The sequence below is a fragment of the Ovis aries genome, chromosome 6, assembly GCF_016772045.2.
Source record: "Ovis aries strain OAR_USU_Benz2616 breed Rambouillet chromosome 6, ARS-UI_Ramb_v3.0, whole genome shotgun sequence".
Taxonomy (NCBI): domain Eukaryota; kingdom Metazoa; phylum Chordata; class Mammalia; order Artiodactyla; family Bovidae; genus Ovis; species Ovis aries.
In genome coordinates this window covers 80,542,764-80,563,977 of record NC_056059.1, presented here as the reverse complement: position 1 = coordinate 80,563,977, position 21,214 = coordinate 80,542,764, and the positions used below count along the sequence as shown (strand labels likewise).

Sequence of the window (21,214 nt, the reverse complement as noted above, 5' to 3'; positions counted from 1 at the left end):
AATATTTATACATCTGTATGTATATACATATGGTTATATGTATGTGCCTATATATCATATACTTTAATCATGTAGTTCCACAAAATTATAAACAGAGATAAAAACATAATTAATAATAAAAAAATCAATGTGCCCACTTGCATATTTGAGCAAAATATGTACAGCTTCAAGTTTCCTTCCTTAGAAATGATGAAAATTGGCAAAGACAAAGGAAAATAGAAGTGGCAGTTGAATTTATCATTGTCATGTTTGTATTCTTTCTCTTCTCTGCTTTTCTCTTTGAAAACTCATAGGGAAATTATTTTCCCTTTTCTGACTGAAAATTTCAGAATGTGACTTTAAGCTGGTTTTAGCATCAAGACAAAATCAAATGATGAACACTCACCAGATTCAGAAAGCCATCAGAAAATCAGCCAATTAATCTTTTTGAAATCATGTGTCTCGTTTCCAATTATCTTTCCAAATCTTATGATTGTCTCTCTATAGATTGGATATCTCTCTCCACATACATGGTTGCCATACTTGTGGCAGATTCCAAAAGAATCTCCAAAATTCAGAAAGCAATCCTCTAAAACTACTCACTCAGACTCAGTAAAAATTAAAATTTCCAGGAGAGAGAAGTGAATTATTTCAGTTTGAACAACGGTCAAATTGATTTTTCTTGGTGGTTCAAATGGCAAAGAATCTGCCTGGTATGCGGGAGACCTGGGTTTGATCCCTGGGTCAGGAAGATCTCCTGGAGAAGAGAATGGCAACCCACTCCAGTATTCTAACTTGGAGAATTCCATGGAAAGAGGATCCTGGTGGGCTACAGTTCATGGAGTCTCAAAGAGTCAGATAGGACTGAACGACTAACACTTTCACTTTCAAACTGATTGACTTCTAGATGACATGGCAGCAAAAAGCTATTTCCCATTCCATTTAGTGACAGGGATGGTTAATATAGAAGACTTATTTAGTATGGGGCTGGAAAGACATGAGAAATGCGCTTATGCATTTGATTAAATGAAATTATTTAACCCAGAGGGATGGTACGGGGAGGGAGGAGCGAGGGGGTTCAGGATGGGGAACACTTGTATACCTGTGTCGGATTCATGTTGATGTATGGTAAAACCAATACAATATTGTAAAGTAATTAACCTCCAATTAAAATAAATAAATTTATATTAAAAACATATGATTAAATGTGTACTATTTATGAAGACATCACTATATTTATGTCTAATATTTTTATTTTATTATTTATAATTGTCCTTTACCTTAACTCTTGGCTAATTTTTCTAAGGAAGATTTCCTGTTGTTTGTGACAGCACTTGGTCTAGTTGTTTTTAGAGAACAGATGCTCACCTATCCATTTCACCAGCTTATATAACAGGGTAAGTCTGGGGACATGTTTATCATGGTTCTGTGTTAGTCTCTCAGCTCAGTCATGTCCAGTGCTTTGAGATCCCAGGTGTTCTGTCATCCATGAGGCTCCTTTGTCCATGGGATTTTCCAGGCAAAAATACTAGAGTGGATTGCCATTCCCCTCTCCAGGGGATCTTCCAGACCTAGAGATTATACCTGGGTCTCCTGCATTGCAAGTAGATTCTTTACTGTCTGAGCCACCAGGGAAGCTATAAAATGTACTGTTTAAACTAAATCACTTTCTTTTTTCAGGTATTTTTGGCTGAATACACAGGACCTCTGCTAATATATCTCCTCTTTTATTTGAGGATCCCATATATATATGACATGAAAGAGAGCTCTAGAAGATTATGTCACCCAGTGGTACAGTAAGTAATACATTCAAGTGGTGCATATAGATTAAGAAGGAGACAGACTAATACACAGTATATTATGTTATCAAATATTGTAAACTCAATGAACATGAATTCACTTTTAGGGAAATATCTTTTTGCAAGTTTATAAACAAGTACCTATTACTTAATATACTTAACATATTAAGTATACCTTAGAGTGGAGGTAAGTTCTGATAGTTATGATCACAAGCAACAAGCAAATGAAATGCTTAATGTTACAAAGTTTAGAGGTCATATATAGGGCTCAGAATATAAATACTTCTCTAAAAATATGGGCAAAATTTCATAGAAAATCAATAATAAGTGAACTGATAAACTAGAAGAACAAAAAAAGGTTTTAAAATTTACATTTAGTAAATTAAAGGCCAAAATCAAATTTAACTCTCATATAAAATACAAAAAAAAAGACCAGGGACACTTATCAAAGATGAATATATGATTCTTTACATACTATGGAAATAACCTCTTTCTCTGTGAAAGTGAAAGTTGCTCAGTCATGTCCAACTCTTTGTAATAGTCCATAGAATTCTCTAGGCCAGAGTAGTGGAGTGGGTACCCTTTCCCTTCTCCAGGGGATCTTCCCAACCCAGGGATCAAACTTGGGTCTCTCATTGCAGGTGAATTCTTTACCTCTGTCCCCTATATCACATATCAAATTAAAGAGAATAGTCATTCAAGATGCTACTTTGATATGTAGAGTTACCAATTCATTTTTTCAGAAAAGGAATCTGAGCAAATGCCTAAACTCTAAGTGAATTAAGAAGCAAAATTCAGATCATAGGGATGCTATATGATAGAGAATAACTTGACTCCTGATGTCCCATATCAAATTAATCTTTCATTCACTCTTACCTCTGTACTACAGCCACAATGCCCACCCTTCTTGTTCTTATATTTGCCATGCCCTTTCGCACAAGGGCATCTACACACGCCATCCCTCTTCCTCCAACCTTTCTTTATGGCCTCTCACTTTCTTATCTCTTATTCAAGCTTCACATAAAGCTCAATATTTCTTATCAGTATTAGCATTTCTATTCCTTCCATGAGAAATATTTTACTAAATGTTTCCCTACATTTTATTACTTTAAAATTATATATTTACATAGTCATTTGTGTTTTTCACTCTATGAATTTGTTATATAATGAGTGTCTTTTGATGTTCAATCTTTTCTGTTAATAATACATTACATGATTTTTAAAAAAATGCTCAATAGTAATGTTTTGAAAGAATAGAGGCATGAAACAATTACATACAAATTTATTTTTCATTGGACTTTTTAGAGTATGAAAAGAAACGAACCTGAACTGGATGTGTGTTCTGAGATGGGCTTTTTAAAGAAAGTTATGTTTAAATATTTTCTATGTTTTCTGAAGATATGTGAGATTGCCAAACTAGTAAATCTGAGAAATATTCATATGGAAATTATCTGTGGTACATAGAAGTTTGATGCTTTGTAGGAGCAGAGAGAAAGCATGTGGAGCATGTGCACAGGAAGCAAGGGAAGGTTGGATCTCAGGGATCATTGTCTGGTTAGTATAGGACAAGTTGTTCAGGTCCTTTAGTAACATGAAAATCAGTCTTTCTTTTTCTTAAGTGAAGAGAATTCCCAAATCATTTAGAAAGAGTCTTGGGTGGAGAGTTTATTGGAGAATGTAATTGCCCTCATTTTTTAGATCAGACATATTATAATAATGTGCATCAGATATATATGGAAAGAAGACCTTTTTCTTCTTTTACCCAGCGACATTCTCAAAGGAATTGACTAATAGTTGGTTGCTATTTTTAAACACAAACATGGCATGCTTTGTACCATCTCAGTGATAAATGCATTCTTCCTAAAGCACAAATATGTTGTTTATATGAAATCATTCAGAGTAGGTACACACAAACTACTTTTGAAATTTAAGTGTCTAGTAGAGGTTTATAAAATAATCCCAAAATCTCTAAGGCAATTCAGTTTCAGGATGGATGATGTCATTTCTCAAAGTTAAAAAGATAAAATTTCAAACCCCATATTCACCTGACATATAATCCAATGTTACTTCTTCTAACTCACTTTGAATCATATTCCAGAGCATTTTTCTGCTAGGTTACACTCCTTTTGTGACTCAACTGCCCCCAAATTCTTTGAATCTCCTACATAACTCTGCATACTAGGACTAAGGACAAATCTGCGTACTAGGACTAAGGACAAATCTGCATACTAGGACTAAGGACAAATAACATGATCACTATGCTCCTCAAGTAGTGAAATGGTGGCCCACGGCTTGATGTAAAGCAGATGTTCTTTATTCAGTCAATAGTATTTTAGAGAGCAGACACATACTTAGAACTGCCATGGTCCCTCCCAGCAGAGGGATCTAGTGATCTAGATGCACATATGCCTTATGTGCATCTCCTTAAGGCTTTAACTGCAACATCAGGGATGAAAAAGTAGCCGGAGAAAACTTTCCTGTGCTCAGTATCCACAGTTTGAATATCTGCCTTAAATACAAACACAAAACAAACAAACAAAAAACAACAAAACAGCTTTTGATATTTGGATACTTTGTCTTTGGTTAGGTCACTGCCCTTATGAACTCCCCACATTCAGATCATCCCTCATATCTCACACTCCATTTAAATATGCCCTAAAACCTTCTATTTGTTGCTTTTACTGAACTTTCCTCAATTCCTGGAATTCTTACACTGTGCCTTCTGCAATTCAGTATCACTGTTAGCAAATTCTCTTACACTGACAAACTTTTATCTGAATATTGCTTTCATATTCTTCCTCAAAAGAAACCTGATACAATGACTGCCTTGCAACTTAATAAAGTTTCTTTTTAACAGTCCTCATATCTTGAAACTTCATTGATAAAACATAAGAAATCTTCAAATATTACAACTGGGAAAAATAAATGGATCCAAATCTACTTGTGGATGTTCTATTAGCTTAGCACTGGAAAGAGAAAGATTTTATGTTTGAATGGAAGTCAACTATAATTAGGGCTTCCCTCGTGGCTCAAAGGTTAAAGCGCCTGCCTCCAATGTGGAAAACCCGGGTTTCATCCCTGGATCAGGAAGATACCCTGGAGAAGGAAATGGTAACCCATTCCAGTATTCCTGCCTGGAAAATCCCATGGATGGAGAAGCCTGGTAGGCTACAGTCCATAGAGTCTCAAAGAGTAGGACAGGACTGAGGGACTTCACTTCACTTCACATATCTTGAAACTTCGTTGATAAAACATAAGAAATCTTCAAATATTATAACTGGGAAAAATAAATGAATCCAAATCTACTTATGGATGTTCTGTTAGCTTAGCACTGGAAAGAGAAAGATTTTATGTTTGAATAGAGGTCAACTATAATTAGGGCTTCCCTGGTGGCTCACTGGTAAAGAATCCACCTGCAATGCAGGAGTCCTGGGTTCGATCCCTGGGTTTTGAAGATCCCCTGGAGAAGAGAATGGCTACCCACTCCAGTATTCTGGCCTGGAGAATTTCATGGGCTATATAGTCCATGGGGTCTCAAATGAGTTGGACAAGGCTGAGTGACTTTCACTTTTTTGACCATAATTAAATATTTTGAAGTGAAATCATATTTGGTGAGCTATCAATAATGTACAAAATGGTGTATATCCAACTATTAAGGCATTGCTATCTGCTATGCTAATCTCTATGCCCTAATGGTAGAATAAAAATTAAATAAGTGAACTTACTTAATCATAGCTTAAACTACAATTTCTCATTCAGTGCTCTGCTTCATTGTTGGGCAAAAGATAAATTTTTTGCTTTCTTAGAAAAGGTAAAATTCTCTTGCATACAGGGTTATCATTATGTTGATGTAGGGCAAAACCAATACAATATTGTAAAGTAGAAAAAAAAAGTAAAATTATATTTCTCAGGTATTTATACAAATACTTCTACAACTAAACCAACAAGTTATGAGAGATACTGACTTTGTCAGTCCCTTGAACCCACAGGCAACTTCCTATATCAGAACCTTTGCTTTTGTTTCTGTTACTCTCTAGAAAGCTTTGTCCCCAAATATATACACTCTACTCTCTCACTTCCCTCAGAATTTACCTATTGTTCATAAATTTCTACACCACATAGAACATCTCTCCCATAACAGGTGCAGTTTTATTTTTATGAATTAATGAACAGTGATATATTAACTAATGATTAAGGTATGTTGCTTTTTGTTTATCTGTTTTTCCCAAATCGCTCATTAGTACCAGAAATCATCAATTCATTGTGGTTTTATAAATGTACAGTGTTTGATTTTATGTGTCATAGATGAAATGCGGATTTTTATGCTTAACATTTATTGGTTTAAATTTATAATCTTTGATAAATATTGATTTTCTTGAATAGCAATCATAGTTGTTGAAATTTTACATGTTTATTCATAAAATAGGTGTGTATTTTAATGGAAATATATTTTAAGTATAAACAAGGAAACACAACTGTAAACTGTATTTGACATTGACTTTTTAAATATTAATTATACAAATGACAAGAAGAGGTGATGAGTTAGAAAAGCAACAAAAACAAATGACATAAAGAGATACAAAATATTGCAATATGTTAGGCAAGAAAACAAACAAACAAACAAAAAGCTGCATTGAACCCATAGGAAGTGAATTAAACTTTTTCAATCTGCAGTACTTGTTAAAGAACAACCAGGCAATGAAAAGCTAGTTTCAATATTATAACATGTCAAATGTATTCTAAGTAGGTTGTAAATTTTCTGCTTCAAATTTAAACCATTTTCATATGATCAAATTTATAAGTACTTTATATATATATATATATATATATATATATATATGCATAGTCATTCCTTGGAAAGATGTGAACATACTGTTTATGATTGGTGTTATAAAATATATTGAGTGTCATCAGAAGTAAATTTAAAGAAACTGTTGTAATAGTATTTATATTATTAAATTTAGAAATTTTGTAGAATAAATAAAATAAAAACATGAAAACTAACATTTGTCTTTTAGTTATCAAAACCAGTATTTTCCTGATAAAGAGAAAGTTACAATATATTAATATAGATGAACCTATTTACTAAACAAAAATAGACTGATAGATGTAGAAGACAAGCTTATAGTTACCAAAAGGGAAAGATGGGGAAAAGTTGAACTGGGATACAGGGATTGATATACATTACTAAATATAGCACAGATAATGAATAAGAACCTACTATATAGCACAGGGAACTCTGTACTCAATACTCTGTAATAATTTATATGGGAATATAATTTTAAAAATAGTGGATATGTATAACTGATTCACTTTGTTGAAAGGCAGAAACTAACAACATTGTAAATTAACTGTACTCCAATACAATTAACTTTAAGAGATTTATCTTCAAAAATAGAAAGGAAAGTAATAGCAAACTAAAAAAAAAAAGAAAAAAGAAAGAAAAAAGAAAACATCTTATGCATAAGGTGATCCAGATTTTTGGAAGGGAATTTAATGGAGTTGTGTTTTATTTCCTTCTAGCTTGGCCTGCTTCTGTCATTGTATACATTATATCCGATACCTTTTGGAAACCTTATTTGTTCACAAGGTTTCTTCAGGACATACGTCTTTGAAAATTTTGCTAAAGGTGGGCACTGATATGTTCTGTAATTTTAATTATTTTTGATAAATTTTATGTAGAGGATCATCTGCATCATCATTTAATCATGCTGTTTCTCTCAAGCTTAGATTTTTCTGTTCAGGTGTATCAGCATATCTTAAACTGCTAAAATGCCATTTTGTGAGTGATCTGGTTCATCAGAGCTGCCCTTAACAAATAATGTTACATGAAATATTTGCCATGACCTTATGTTACAAGGTACTTTTAGGCACCTTTAATTGTGAAAATACTTAGCATTGAATTCAGACTAAGTACCACTTAAAGGCGAAGAATCTGATACATAAACCCCCTAATAAATATAAATTTGTATGACTAAAATGATGATGCTATATCCTCTATTTGTGGTTGTTGTCAGTGTAATGGCAGGATCTTTGCTGTCCCCCAAAATAATGAATATAAATGCTATTAATTGTCAAATAGTTATCAAGAAAACAGAAAACATTGTGGAATATTGACATGGAAATGTACATTAGACAATATGGTATGACTCAATTTTCCAGTTTAAATTGATTTTATTTTCCTATTTAAAATTTGGTTTCAAAATGAATTATATCTTTAAGACCTTCCTGGGTTTCAGCAAATATTTACTTTCTAAAATGTTTGAAGAGGGAGCTATTCTATTTTTGTCATTAAAATGAAGGAGTAAACTCTTGAACTCTTAGAAACCTAAAAAAATCATTTAGACTGGCTTCTCTTTTGAAAGAAGGTATTAACATTCATCACATCAGCATCATAACCTAGTAAACCCAAACTAGTCCATTTCTCTTCATAATCAATCAAAAAACATTGAGTAACTCATGCTTTTATTCATTTACTTTGGCGATATGACTATTGGTAAATCTTATCTAATAGATTAATTTATTATTTTTATTACTTCCCTCCTATTTATTACTTGACAGACAAAAGCTATTCTTGAAAAATCTTCCCCAAATACATTTCTACATTTCCCTATATCTAAACACTCATTTATATTAACAAGGTTTGAGCAAAGAAATGTATTTTCTTAATAATATCAGATAGGTGTTTTTAAGATGTTAGTTACTTGACTCGATGAAGAAGCATTCCATTTATCAGGCTTAGAAAATTTATAACCTTTTTAGACCAAAATACTGTGATGTAGAATATTAATGTCTGGGGTGGATTCAAATGACGTTATATGTATATATATTCCTTAACTTTTATTTTGTTTTATTTGTAGAGTTGTGCCTTTTATTGGGGATTCACTTCTTGGATTGCCTACTACATTAATCATCCACGGTATACACCACCATGTATGTAGAATTTCTTCTTAACTATCCCCATACTAAATTGCCAACATCAAAACTCTGTTCTAAACTACATAGAAATGATGCATGACATGGCACACATAAATGAATAAGAAAATAATGAAAAAATATAAATTTAAATTGCTTTCACACATACTCCATTAAATTTTTATGTAGGATTAGAAGATCAAATTTGACTGACATATTTTGATTTATTTTCTCTCCATAGAAACTGTAGCAAAAATATAAGTTGATTATAAATCTCAAAAATGACAGATAGTAAAATGAAAAGGTAAAGATAAAAAAAAATTCCACATAATCACATAATTATGTACAATAAACTGTCAGGAGTTTTTAAATAAATAATTGTTATTTTTTAAAATATAATTCAAAAAGAAAAATAAAGGCTTTTTTTTTCCCCTTGTGACATATTGCTTCCTATAACTTTATTGAATGTCTTATCCCTTGATGCAGATGAACCAGTTTAGTGCAATGCACACTGTAACAAAATCTAAACCCTTATTTCCTATTCTTGGGGGAGAAATACATGTCCTGATCAAAGAATTACATTGTTTTAAATCTTCAGTGGACCTTTCATCATCTTTTCCTGTAGTCCAAAAGGCACTCATAGCAGATCCTTTGTATTATATTTATGTATTATAATACGCATAGTATTATATGTGATATTTCACACTTAACTGAGAGTGTTTTGTGGTCAGTTTCTACTTTTTAAGTTTGAAAATAAATGAATATAAATTATGTATTCGAGCTTTATTTTAGATTTTATAAAACAAGATAAACTTAAAGATGTTAAATTAATATCCTTACTTGAAATAGTAACACAGAGAATTACATTATTCAGAGTTTTTGCCAAAATTCAGCAAATCTACTTCAGCCATCAGAGTAAATGATTTCAGTGTTCAGAACTTTAACTCGGTAAACAGATGGGAATACCAGACCACCTCATCTGCCTCCTAAGAATATGCAGGTCAAGAAGCAACTTGACTGGTTCAAAATTGGGAAAGGAGTATGGCATATTTTCACCCTGATTATTTAACTTCTCTGCAGTGTACATCATGCAAAATGCCAGGCTGGATGAAGCACAAACTGGAATCAAGATTTCCAGGATTTAAAATATCAATAACCTCAGATATGCAGATGACACCACTCTCAGGGCAAAAAGGAAATAAAAAGCCTCTTCATAAAAGTGAAAGAGGAATGTGAAAAAGCTGGCTTAAAACTCAACATTCAGAAAACTAAGATCATGGAATCCAGTCCCATTTCTTTAAGGCAAATACATGGGGAAACAATGAAAACAGTGACAAACTTTATTTTCTTGGCTTCCAAAATCACTGTCATTGATAACTGCAGCCATGAAATTAAAAGACTCTTACTCCTTGGAAGAAAAGCAAGAGCAACCCAGAGCATTTAAAAAGCAGAGCCATTATTTTAGTGACATAGGTCCATCTAGTCAAGGCTATGGTTTTCCCAGTAGTCATGTGTGGATGTGAGAGTCGTACTATAAAGAAGGCTGAGTGCCAAAGAATTGATGTTTTTGAACTATGGTGTTGAAGAAGACTTTTGAAAGTCCCTTGAATAGCAAGATCAAACTAGTTAATCCTAGAGGAAAACAACCCTGAATATTCATTGGAAGGACTAATGGTGAAGCTGAAGCTCCAATACTTTGACCACTTGATGCGAAGAGTTGACTCATCAGAAAAGACCCTGATGCTGGGAAAGATTGAAGGCAGAAAGGGGATGATAGAGGATGAGATGGTTGGCTGTCTTTTCTCACTGAATGGACATGAGTTTGAGCAGGCTCCAGTGAAGGACAGGGAGGCCTGGTGTGCTGCACTAAGTGGGGTCACAAAGAACTGGATATGACTGAGCAACTGAACAACAAAATATTAACCAATGAACTATGAATATGAAAGAAAAAAATTCCCCAATCTTGATCTCACAAAACTCTGATATTTTAAAATATTTTATCTGAAAATGTGCTTTCTAACTTTAGAATATGAACAGAAAAATAAATAAATATATTGTTGATTCATGGTATTTAAGAAAAGGAGCCTCTGAAAATTGCAGCATTCATATATATGATGCAAAATAATAGAGGTTAACTGTGCTTAATGTGTGCAAAATACTTATAGAAAATTTATTATTTGGCAAGAACTGTAAAATCGCTATTTGTTTTGTAATTAGAAACAACATTTGAGGGTTACGTAGAATCAAGAGGAAAGGGAGTGTGTGTGTGTGTGTGTGTGTATATATATATATATATGTATATGTATATATATATAATCATGGGTGATTCACATTGATGTATGGCATAAACCAACATAACATTGTAAATCATCCTCCAATTTAAAAGTACAAAAAAATTTAAATGAGAAAAAATATCATTATGTAACAGGTAATAATCCCCATTATATATTAGAATACTAAGATGCTAAAAGCTTAATTTTACCATGCTTAAGACTTTATAATAAATATGATGTAAGTAGGATTCCAATTCTGTGAAGATAAATAGAGCATTACAATAACTATGCCAAATGGAGAGTGAATATCATGTATAGGCACTGCATGCTTTGCATGGCTCTGATATGCATGTATTTCAGTTCTTATAGTTCAGTTAAATAATACCAGCCCCTAAATCCACACTTCAGATTTCAGTTACCACACATGTGAATTGCAGATGATGCTGTGAACGTGGTCCACTTAACATGCCAGCAAATTTAGAAAACTCAGTCATGGCCACAGGACTGGGAAAGGTCAGTTTTCATTCCAATTCCAAAGAAAGGCCATGTCAAAGAATGTTCAAACTACATCACAATTGAACTCATTTACGTGATAGCAAAGTAATACTAAATTTTTTTCCAAGCCAAACTTCAACAGTACATGAACTGAGAACTTCCAGATGTTCAAGCTGGATTTAGAAAATGCAAAGGAAACAGAGATCAAATTGTCAACATCCATTGGATCATAGAAAAAGAAAGAGAGTTCCAGGAAAACATATACTTCTGCTTTATTGACAATGTCAAAGCATTTGACTCTGTGGATCACAGCAAACTGGAAAATTCTTAAAGAGATGGTAATACCAGACAACCTGACCTGCTTCTTGAGAAATCTGTATGCAGGTTAAGAAGCAACAGTTAGAACTGGACATGGAACAAAGGAGTGGTTCCAAATTGGGAAAAGAATATGTCAAGGGTTTATATTGTCACCCTGCTTATTTAACTTATAGAGTAAACACCATGAGAAATATCAGGCTGACCGAAGCACAAGCTTGAATCAAAATTGCTGGGATTTGAAATATCAGTAACCTCAGATATGGAGGTGACACCACCTTATGGAAGAGAGTGAAGAAGAACTAAAGATCTCTTTATAAAAGTGAAAGAGGAGAGTGAAAAAGCTGGCATAAAATTCAACATTCAAAAAACTAAGATCATCATATCTGGTCACATCATTCATGGCAAACAGATGGGGTAAGAATGGAAACAGTGACAGATTTTATTCTCTTGGGTTCCAAAAGCATTGCAGATGGTGATTACAGCCATGATATTAAAGAACGGTTGCACCTTGGAAGAAAAGCTATGAGAAACTTAAATAACATATTAAAAAGTGGAGACATTACTTTGCCAACAAGATCTGTCTAGCCAAAGATATGTTTTTTCCAGTAGTCATGTATGTATGTGAGGTTTGAGCTGTAAAGAAAGCCGAAGAACTGATGCTTTTGAACTGGTGTTGGAAAAGACTCTTGAGAGGTCCTTGGACTGCAATGAGATCCAACCAGTCCATCCTAAAGGAAATCAGTCCTGAATATTCATTGGAAGGACTGATGCTGAAGCTGAAACTCCAATTCTTTGGCCACCTGATGCTAAGAGCTGACTCATTGGAAAAGACCCTGATGCTGGGAAAGATGGGTAGAAGGAGAAGGGGACAATAGAGGATGAGATGGCAGGATGGCATCACTGACTCGAACATGAGTTTGACCACGTGCCAGGAGTTGTTGATGGACAGGGAAGCCTGGAGTGCTACATTCCATGAAGTCACATAGTGTCAGACACGACTGAGCATCTGAATTGAACTGAGAAAAAGCCTCATCTTCTTAAATTGATAGCTTCTTAGTGTGCACTGATTGCTCTAACAGAATACCACAGATTGGCTTAATCCAGAAGAATTATTTCTCACAAATATTCAGCCTGAAAAGTCCAAGATCAAGGTGCTGGCAGGTGGGGTTCTCTAGTGGGGACTCTCTTCTTGATTTGTCGATGACTCCCTTATCAGTGACTGCTCACATGGCGAAAAGCAAAAGCAAGCTTGCTGGCATTTCTCGAAGACACTAGTCCCATCACAAGGGCCCTCTCCTCATGACCACATCTAAACTTAATTCCCCAAAGTTCCATCTCTAAATACCATTTTATTAAAGTGTATGGTTTCAACATCTATTAGGGGACACCATTAAACCTATAGCAATAATGGGATCCCTACAATAATTAGCTTATGTCCATGGAATTATCCAGGCCAGAATATTGGAGTGGGTAGCCTTTCCCATCTTCAGGGATCTTCCAACTCAGGGATCAAACCAAGGTCTCCAGCTTTGCAGTCAGATTATTTACCAGCTGAGCCACAAGGGAAGAGTACTGGAATGGGTAGCCTATCCCTTCTCCAGCAGATCTCCTCACACAGCAATTGAACTGGGGTCTCCTGCATTGCAGGAGAATTCTTTACCAACTGAAGAATCAGGGAGTCTCTAAATATCATTATATCAAAATTTATGGCTTCAACATCTAACTATTAGGGAGCACCATTAAGTCTGTAGCAATAGTGGTGTGGGCCTAGGCTAATTAGCCCACATTGAAGCCTAATAATGGGATCCAACAGATCTAACTTTGTCATATGATTATGACATTTGTTACATTTAATTTTTTCCTCAGAATTTCACTTTTCTGCTTTAATCTACAAAAAGATCTACTCTGCATTCATTATATCTGCAAAAGATGTTTAAAGAGTGATTCTTTCCCTTTTATAATGTTTGCTTAGAGCTTAAGGTTAAACTTTTTGATTTTACATTGAAAACGAAATTAATGAAAAAGTTGCCCAGTCCTGTCTGACCCTTTGCAATCCCATGGACTATACAGTCAATGGAATTCTCCAGGACAGATTATTAGAGTGGTTAGCCTTTCACTTCTCCAGAGGATCTTCCCAACCCAGGGATCGAACCCAAGTCTCCTGCATTGCAGACAGATTCTCTACCAACTGAGCCACAGGGAAAATCCAACACTGTTCCTCCAAAGCAGGACTACTCTACGCTATCTTTATTTATTTTTTTTAATTTATTCTTTATTGGGGTATAGTGATTTGCAACATTGTGTTAGTTTCCGCTATAAGGCAAATTGAATCAGTTATACATATATCCACTCATTTTCAGATTCTATTCCTATAAATGTTACTACAGTATATTGAGTAGAATTTCCTGTGTTATACAGGAGGTTCTTGTTATCTCTTTTATATATGCTTCTGTTGCTTAGTCTCTTCAGTTGTGTTAGACTCTGTGTGACCCTATGGATTGTAGTGCTCCAGGATCCTCTGTCCGTGGAACTCTCCAGGCAAGAATATCGGAGTGGGTTGCCATGCCCTCCTCCAGGGTATCTTCTCAAACCAGGGATCAAACCTGTGTTTCCTTCATTGCAGGCAAATTCTTTACCCTTGAGCCACTAAGGAAGCCCCTATTTTATACATAAAATGAAGTGAAAGTTGCTTCTTGAGACCCCATGGACTGTAGCCCGCCAGGCTCCTTTCCATGGAATTCTCCAGGCAAGGTTCTAGAGTGAGTAGCCGCTCCCTTTTCCAGATCTTCCTAACCCGTGGGTCAAATCCAGATATCCCACATTGCAGGTGGATTCTTTATCATCTAAACCACCAGGAAAGCCCAAGAATATTGGAGTGGGTAGCCTATCCTTTCTAAAGAGGATCTTCCTGACCCAGGAATCAAATTGGTGTTCCCTGTACTTCAAGAAGATTCTTTATCAGCTGAGTTGTGTATATATTAATATCAGTCTCCCAATTTGTCCCTCTCCCACTTTGCCCTTTTGTAACCATAATTATGTTTTCTATTCTGTGACTCTATTTATGGTTTGTAAATAAGCTTATATGTGGAATCTTAAAAAAAAAGGTGGTACAAACTACATTATCTTTGAATGAGATGAACTAAATCTGAAAACATAGAAAAACATAAAAATTTTTGAGCAAGAAATTTAAAACTAGATATTTAAAATATATTCCTAAATCAGCATTGAATCTGCAGCTCAATTCCAGAAAAATAAACAATGCAATCAAAAAATGGGCCAAAGAACTAAATAGACATTTCTCCAAAGAAGACATACAGATGGCTAACAAACAGATGAAAAGATGCTCAACATCACTCATTATCAGAGAAATGCAAATCAAAAGCACAACGAGGTACCATTTCATGCCAGTCAGAATGGCTGTGATCCAAAAGTCTACAAGCAATAAATGTTGGAGAGGGTGTGGAGAAAAGGGAAACCTCTTACACTGTTGGTGGGAATGCAAACAGTGTGGGAGATTCCTTAAAAAATCTGGAAATAGAACTGCCTTATGACCCAGCAATCCCACTTCTGGGCATACACACCGAGGAAACCAAAATTGAAAGAGACATGTGTACCCCGATGTTCATCTCAGCACTGTTTATAATAGGCAGGACATGGAAGCAACCTAGATGCCCATCAGCAGATGAATGGATAAGAAAGCTGTGATACATATACACAATGGAGTATTACTCAGCCATTAAAAAGAATACATTTGAATCAGTTCTAATGAGGTGGATGAAACTAGAGCCTATTATAGAGTGAAGTAAGCCAGAAAGAAAAACACCAATACAGTATACTAACACATATATATGGAATTTAGAAAGATAGTAATGAAAACCCTGTATGTGAGAAAGCAAAAGAGACACAGATGTATAGAACAGACTTTTGGACTCTGTGGGAAAGGGAGAGGGTGGGATGATTTGTGAGAATGGCACTGAAACATGTATAATATCACATAAGAAGTGAATCACCAGTCTAGGTTTGATGCAGGATACAGGATGCTTTGGGCTGGTGCACTGGGATGACCCAGAGAGATGGTATAGGGAGGGAGGTGAGAGGGGGGTTCAGGATTGGGAACACATGTACACCCTTGGCAGATTCATGTCAATGTATGGCAAAACCAACACAGTATTGTAAAGTAAAATAAAGTAAAATAAAAAAAATACTAACATTATAGAAGAGACTATGAAAAAAAGAGTAAAGATGCATATAAAAACTTTTTCAGCCAAGTATTTAGAATCTTATTAAATGATTATATTTAATGAAAATAAAAGAGCATACTAATTACAGAAGTTAGAAGTTATTTTAGATTAAAACACTGTAATCAAACTATGTACTGTATTAAGTTCAGATACTTAAGAGTTGCAGAAGATTTGAGCTAATTTTTGTACTATTTCCCTTGAAAATTTTCTGTAAAAGCTGAATGCTTACAATATAATGTAACCTTTCATTTAACCTTACAATTATAAAAATGAAAGAAACAATGATTGTATTTTTATGTGTGTCTGATTTTTTCATCATATTTTTCTGTGCTTTCACTTTATATATGTTCTTTTGACATTAGGCTGGCCAAAAATTTCATTTATTTTTTCCCATAAGATATCTATAGTCTGCTTAATTGTCTTTAACTTCATTCAAAACAATTCTGTTATATTTTATTATGACAGCTGTCATTACAGTGTGCAGTTTTTTAACAAAATTACTTATGGAAATTGGTGAATTTTTATGTAGCTTTTTAATATTGAAGATGGAACACAAAATGCAACATTTTTGGCACCTTTTATGTTATTATTTCAAGAAAGGTTAAAATACAACTGAAACACAAAAATTGATTTACACCATGTATAGAGAAGGTACTGTGACTGATCAAATGTGTCAAAAATGGTTTGCAAAGTTTTGTACTGGAGATTTCTTGCTGGACGAAGCTCCATGGTTGAGTAGACCAGTTGCAATTGATGGTCATCAAACTGAGACACTAACTGAAAAAATCAATGGGAGATAGCTGATACATTCAATTTATCCAAATAAAGTGCCAAAAATAATTTGCACCAACTTGGTTATGTTAATAGCTTTGGTGTTTGTATTCTACATAAGTTAAGGGGAAAAAAATCTTCTTGACTACATTTCCACATGTGATTTTTTATTTAAATATATAGAGAAACACTCCATTTGTAAAACAAATTGTGACAGGCAATGATATGTGGATACTGTGCAATCATGTAGTACAGAAGTGACTACGTAGCAAGGGAAAGGAACCACCACCAACCACACCAAAGATAGGTCTTCATCCAAAGGATGCTATGTCGTGTATATGGTGGAATTGAAAGCTTCTATTATGAACTCCTTCTGAAAAATCAAATGATTAATTCTAAAAAGTATTCCTCCCAATTAGACCAACTGAAAGCAGCACTTGATGAAAACTGTCTGGAATTTATCAGTAGAAAATGTGTAATCTTCCATCAGGATAACATAAGACTGCATGTTTCTTTGATGACTAGGTGAAAACTGTTAAAGATTTACATCTGCCATATTCACCAGATGTTGCACCTCTGGGTGTCCATTTATTTCGATCTTTACAGAATCCTCTTAAGGGAAAAAATTCTATTCCCTGTAAGGCTGTAAAAGGCACCTGGGATAGTTCTTTGTTCAAGAAAATAAAAAGGTTTGGGAAGATGGGATTATGAAGTTTCTTGAAAAATAGCAGAAAATAGTGGAACAAAATGGTGAATATGATGTTCAATAAAGTTCTTGGTGAAAATGAAAAATTTGTCTTTTATTTTTAACTTAAAAATGTGAAGGAACTTTTTGACCAACCCAATACATACTCGTGTTTAATTCAGGATATTTTTTTATTTACTACAAACATGATTATTAAAATTTTCTGTTATTTTTATGTTGTTATAATTTAAATTATTGTTCTTTACCCATTGTATCAATTATTTTATTCACTTCTTTCTGTATTCTCTGTACAAATAGTTTCACATTTTTATAGCCTTATTCTCAATAGATTTGACTGCATAAAGTACATAACATCTGCATATTTACACACATTAACTTAAATGAAAAGCAATCTATTGGTATGTATTTCCAACACATATACCATTAAGAATATCATTTTATATACTTGAACAATGCTTGAAATAAATAAGGAAAATATATTATCATAATTGAACTGCCCAGTGGCAAGAACACTCTATTAACTACAAACCAGAATGCATGTGTACAGGAAACTTAATAAATATATAAAAATGTTTAGTCTCAGAAGCACTCAAGAAAAAATGACCTATGTTTTGTCGATCTATATGTGAAGTATTATACAAATTATAAAAACATTATAGACAGTTTTAATGGTATCTAATATTTTTTCTAGAAAGCTTGTTTCAAATTATATTATCTACAACTTATTTTGGGAAATAAATATAAAAATATTTTAAAATTACATTCTTAGGTCCAATACCTTTTTATCACATCGTTATTTATTCTCACTAAAAATGAAAACCAAACAAAAAATGAAAACAAAGCATATCTTGATGCATGAATGGTTCTGAACCCCTCTCTTCCGTGTTAACATCTATTCACTTTTTAGATAAAAGTTCATATACGTATTCAAAGTCCTCCCTGATCTTCCTGATTACAACAAATCCCTCCTTTTAGCTCTTAAATTAAATATTGCATAGGTCCTCCTATCATACCTTTGACAATGAATGTTTATAATATCAGAAAATTCTATAAATATATTCTTATGTTAAAAAATCCAAGATTCAAAATGAGTAATTACACTAATGTGTAATTTGTAGATATGTTTACAAAAATAAACACAATTTATTTGGTTGGCCAAAAAGTAGTTTCCAATTTTTCCATAAGATGTTACTGGAAAACATGAATGGATTTCTTTGGCCAGTCCAATACATAAAACTAGAAGAAATGCAACTATTAAATAGATAATGAGCTTATTAGAAAACTCCATTTGCATTATTTTTTATATTCAAACTTGTCCAGTATAAACAAGGTGAATGTAGAACTCTGCTTCAAATTCCATTTTGTTCATTACTCTTCAAGATTTGACAAATTATGTAAAGTATATATACATATATATATTTTATCAAATGGTGAGAAAAATAGTATTTGCTCCATGTATTTGTTTTCAAGTTGAAAATATATAAAACACTTAAAATACTGTCTGTTGGAAAACATCAATGAAAAATAAAAATTATTATTTTTAAATTTATTTATTTTAATTGGAGGCTAATTACTTTACTATATTGTACTGGTTTTTGCCATACATTGACATAAAAAATTATTATTATTAGCATTTTTCTTTTTATTGTTGAACATTAAAAAGATAATACTATTGATTTCATTTACACACTAGGTCATACTAATGTCCTTTTACAGTGACAAACAAGTGGCTTCCCAAGTGGTCTAGTGGTTAAGAATCCATCTTGCAATGCAGGGGGCACTGGTCAATCTCTGGTCTGAGAAGATCCCACATGGTGCAAAGCAACAAAACCTGTGTATCCCAATGACTGATCCTGTTCTCTAGAGCCCTGAAGTCACAACTGCTGAGGCCACTGTGCCTAGAGCCTGTGCTCTGCAACAAGAAAAGTCACCACAACAAGAAGCCCCCACACCACAGCTAGAGAGAAGCCTGTGTACAGGAAAGAGGACTCAATGCAGCCAAAAATAAAACTAAATTAATTCATTAAGAATTAGTGGCAAACAGGATAGATCAAACCTGCTTTTAAAAAGTTTAATAATAAAATTACAAATAGACTCCATTTATATTCTAAATATCATTAGGTCACTAGAAGAAAAGTGTATGTAGAAAGCAAGAATATTACCATCTCTGCAGATTGCAAAAATATCATTCCAAAAGCTCAATTACATATCACACAGTGCTTTCAATTTAGAGGGTAGTGATAGTCAGTAAATCTTGCCTGAAATATGTCTACAGTATGTAAATCCAAAAAATGAATGTTGTTTATCTTTTTTTGCTTTCTAGCATTTGGATACAGGCAAGTTGCAGTATCTGCTATCAATTTTCTGGTATGTATTTTTTATATTATTTGCTATTCATGCTCTAATCATGGCATTATTATGAATTCAAATAGACTGCATTTGAGAATTTGTCATACAGAAAATATGATTTATTTTTATACATATACATAATGGTATTAAATGAAATAAATCAAATAGCTTCCTATAATCAAGTCATTACTCTCTAAGTGTTTTATTTAAAATGTTCTACTCATCTTAACTCAGCAGTGGCCACAGGACTGGAAAAGGTCAGTTTTCATTCCAATCCCAAAGAAAGGCAATGCCAAAGAATGCTCAAACTACCACACAATTGCACTCATATCACATGCTAGTAAAGTAATGCTCAAAATTCTCCAAGCCAGACTTCAGCAATACGTGAACCGTGAACTCCCTGATGTTCAAGCTGGTTTTAGAAAAGGCAGAAGAACGAGAGATCAAATTGCCAACATCCACTGTATCATGGAAAAAGCAAGAGAAGTCCAGAAAAACATCTATTTCTGCTTTATTGACTATACCAAAGCCTTTGACTGTGTGGATCACAATAAACTGTGGAAAATTCTGAAAGAGATGGGAATACAGACCACCTGACCTGCCTCTTGAGAAATCTGTATGCAGGTCAGGAAACAACAGTTAGAACTGGACATGGTAGAACAGAATGGTCCCAAATAGGAAAGGAGTGTGTCAAGGCTGTATATTGTCACACTGCTTATTTAACTTACATGCATAGTACATCATGAGAAATGCTGGACTGGAAGAAACACAAGCTGGAATCAAGATTGCCGGGAGAAATATCAATAACCTCAGATATGCAGATGACACCACCCTTATGGCAGAAAGTGAAGGGGAGCTAAAAAGCCTCTTGATGAAAGTGAAAGAGGAGAGTGAAAAAGTTGGCTTAAAGCTTAACATTCAGAAAACAAAGATCATGGCATCTGGTCCCATCATTTCATGGGAAATAGATGGGGAACCAGTGGAAACAGTGTCATACTTTATTTTGGGGGGCTCCAAAACCACTGCAGATGGTGATTGCAGCCATGAAATTAAAAGACGCTTATTTCTTGTAAGAAAAATTATTACCAACCTAGATAGTATCTTCAAAAGCAGAGACGTTAGTTTGCCGACTAAGGTCCATCTAGCCAAGGCTATGGTTTTTCCTGTGGTCATGTATGAATGTGAGAGTTGGACTGTGAAGAAGGCTGAGCACTGAAGAATTGATGCTTTTGAACTGTGGTGTTGGAGAAGACTCTTGAGAGTCCCTTGGACTGCAAGGAGATCCAACCAGTCCATTCTGAAGGAGATCAACGCTGGGATTTCTTTGGAAGGAATGATGCTAAAGCTGAAACTCCAATACTTTGGCCA

The 21,214-nt window shown here is 34.0% G+C and overlaps 1 protein-coding gene across 6 annotated transcripts in view; it reads left to right on the top strand.

Moving 5' to 3' along the window:
• The window catches only part of TECRL (trans-2,3-enoyl-CoA reductase like), a 189,705-nt gene that overhangs the window by 82,213 nt on the left and 86,278 nt on the right, over positions 1 to 21,214 (top strand). For all 6 annotated transcript variants that reach the window (XM_060417643.1, XM_060417642.1, XM_060417641.1 and 3 more), the window contains 4 exons: positions 1,660 to 1,775; positions 7,302 to 7,407; positions 8,639 to 8,711; positions 19,821 to 19,864. In XM_060417643.1, coding sequence (XP_060273626.1) covers positions 1,660 to 1,775; positions 7,302 to 7,407; positions 8,639 to 8,711; positions 19,821 to 19,864 — 339 coding nt within the window. The remainder of the gene's footprint in view (positions 1 to 1,659; positions 1,776 to 7,301; positions 7,408 to 8,638; positions 8,712 to 19,820; positions 19,865 to 21,214) is intronic.